General features: G+C 34.2%; 1 protein-coding gene across 1 annotated transcript in view; it reads left to right on the top strand.

Moving 5' to 3' along the window:
- The first annotated feature begins 2,072 nt into the window (after positions 1-2,072).
- The window catches only part of LOC105807708 (chromosome unknown open reading frame, human C9orf84), a 128,942-nt gene continuing 128,267 nt past the window's right edge, over positions 2,073-2,747 (top strand). Inside the window, exon 1 of the mRNA XM_012641133.1 lies at positions 2,073-2,137. Coding sequence (XP_012496587.1) covers positions 2,073-2,137 — 65 coding nt within the window. The remainder of the gene's footprint in view (positions 2,138-2,747) is intronic.

Genomic DNA, 2,747 nt, shown 5'->3' with positions numbered 1-2,747 from the left:
GGTCTCACTGTACTCTGAAAAGTTGGTAACCAGTTCACAGTGAACCTGCTTCATGAGCTGGAGTTTCAAATTGGAGTTTTCGATATGTAGATTGCACATATACTGATGAAACTGAATAAAGTCACTGAAAACATAAGTATAGGTAGAGCAGAGAGTCTAGGACAAAGCCCTGGAACACTCCAACAGTCAAAAGTCTGACATAAAAGGAGGAATCAGCTAAGAAGAGAGGTAGGAAAACCAGATGAGTGTGGTGTTGTAGAATTCTAGAAGGAAGAAGTAGTCAAATGCACTGGCTCCTGTTAAAAGTCAAGTAAGAAGAGGATAGAGAGTTGACCATTAGCTTGACTGAATGTAGGTCATTGATAACCTTAGTAAGAGTCTCCCTGGAATATTGATTATGAATATGATTAGAATATGGTTGGAGTATGTAGGAGTATGATTGGAATATGATTGGAGTGTGTTGAGAAGAAAATGGGAAGTGAGGAAGTGAGAGAATAAATTTGGACAACTCTTGAGGGAGAAGTGGGGTAAAGAGAGTTATTTTTTGTTTTTGTTTTTGCTTTAGTTGTGTGATTTCTTAAAAATATATGACAAGGAGAGAGACTATAAAATGTTTGTTTTCCTATGGAAATGATTTTGGTCAAAAGAGAATATGATGATGCAGGAAAGAAAAAGGATAACTTAGAAGCAAAGGAGGATAGGATCAAGAGCACAATTAGATAAGGTGGTATTCAATAGGAGCCAGAATAGTTCTTCCCTTGTATAGAAATAAAGATAGGATTTGTAAGTACTTAAGCCAGTAGGTTGGTAGAATTGATGGTGGAAGATGAGGTAGCTGTTCTCTATTTATATCAATTTTCTATGTGAAGGTAAGGTCATAGATTGAAAGTGGATAGGGGGATGAGCATTGAAGATTTGAGGGGTGAATGTGTAAAATAGCTATATTAAAGAGCAAGAAAGCCAGATCTATTAGGGGGTATACTATTATCGTCTGTTAATGTTGGATGGCCATTTGAAATTTATGGTCATAATTTGAAATGAATTCATTCAGCATACCTGGGTTATTTCTTTTCCCAATAATTTTCAGCTGTTCTAGTGTACACAAAGTGGAAAGCTGGGGTTTTTCTTAAGTTAGTACAAGAGTCTTTATGAAGCGGTGGTTATGGGACTGGCAATGGAATCTAAACTGTCCTAAGCAATTTACATGTCTCATCACACTTAATCTTTACAACATCACTATGAAAAAGCTATTATTCCTAATTTGTACATAAGAAAACAGAGGTATGAAAAGTTTAAGAGATTTACCCAAGACCATATAGTTAATAAGCAGCAGGTTAAGAATTAAAATCTAGGCAGAATAATTCTAGGACCTGTACTCTTAACCACTAAACTTTGATAATTTTTCAGTGAGGCACAGACTCAGATATTAGTGATTTGCTCAAGGTGAAAAAAAAAAAAAAGAAGAAAACTAATAATTAATACTGACGGTATTATAGAATAGTCTGACTCTGATTCTGCTGATGGTAGACTACTCAGTTGCTTGTTCTGACACTAGTATTTGACATGGTCTCTCTCCTTAAGGAACCAAGGGTCTAATTTGAAAGACAACCTATAGATACATAAAATTTTAAATGGAAGATTGTACATGGTTAGGTACCAGAGTGCTACTGACAATATTATGGCCTTTTAAAGGGAATATATCAGAGCAAGGTGAGCTGGAATGGTTAATAAAAACTTTATGAGGCATAGCATGAGCTGTTGAACAGGACTATCTGGGATGGCAGTGCTGTATAAGCAAAAGAGAACCTGTAAAATGAGGGTGGTGTGTTCAGGTGATATTGTTCTGACTGTAGTTGATTTTGGAGGTGGGGTAGGTTGATAATAATAAGGATGATTATTTAAATATTTGGAACCAGGTATCACTTCAAAAATATTACATTTATGAACAAATAAAGATAACACCGTAACGTAAAAGGTAAATATTTGTCTTCCTTGTATTAAGTGTAAAAGAAAATTCTAAAAGCTAATGTTTATCATGTTCCTTTCTCGTCTCAGCTGTTTCAATTTGGGGAATGACAGACACCTCAGTCTTGGATCAATGGAAAGCAAATCTCTTTGTGGAGGATTTCCTTGAGAAGTATGTGTGTTTAACCTCAAATTTCCCTTTTATATCTAGAAGAAGATAAACAGTAAGTTCTCCAGGCACCTAGAGGGGGAAAAATCCCTTCCTTTATTTCCTCGAAGATTTTCTTCTTTTACCCAAAGAGAAAGCCCTAATTTGAACCATAAAAAAAGAGGTTAATAGAAGTGATTAATATCTTGTTTTTATCCTTCCCTCATTTACCATATCTTTACTGTTCTCTATGCATTTGTGTGACAAAGGAAACAAAGAAATAAAGTAATTATTATGATTTTAATCAATAAGTAAACTTTCTGTAGAAAGTATCTATAGAAAGTCCTTTATATTAAAATCAGTCTTTCTTCCTGTAGTATAAATGCAGATTTAAGGCTATTTTCTAAAGTATTTGGTCAAAACATTATTTATTATTAGTTTAGTCATTCATCAAGTATTTATTGAGTACCATTCTGTGTGTTGAATATAGGATACAAAAATGAGTAAGACATAGTCTCTACCTTCAAAGAACACAAGAAAACAGGGAATAGAACTTTATAAATAAATAATTACAATACAATGTGTGAAGTATAATGACAGGGTTAGGCACACAGAGCATAATACTAGGAAGAAC

The sequence above is a fragment of the Propithecus coquereli genome, unplaced genomic scaffold, assembly GCF_000956105.1.
Source record: "Propithecus coquereli isolate 6110/MARCELLA unplaced genomic scaffold, Pcoq_1.0 Scaffold163, whole genome shotgun sequence".
In the NCBI taxonomy this organism is placed as follows: domain Eukaryota; kingdom Metazoa; phylum Chordata; class Mammalia; order Primates; family Indriidae; genus Propithecus; species Propithecus coquereli.
Note: the sequence above shows the minus strand (reverse complement) of the source record. Positions and strands in the feature narration are given on the sequence as shown.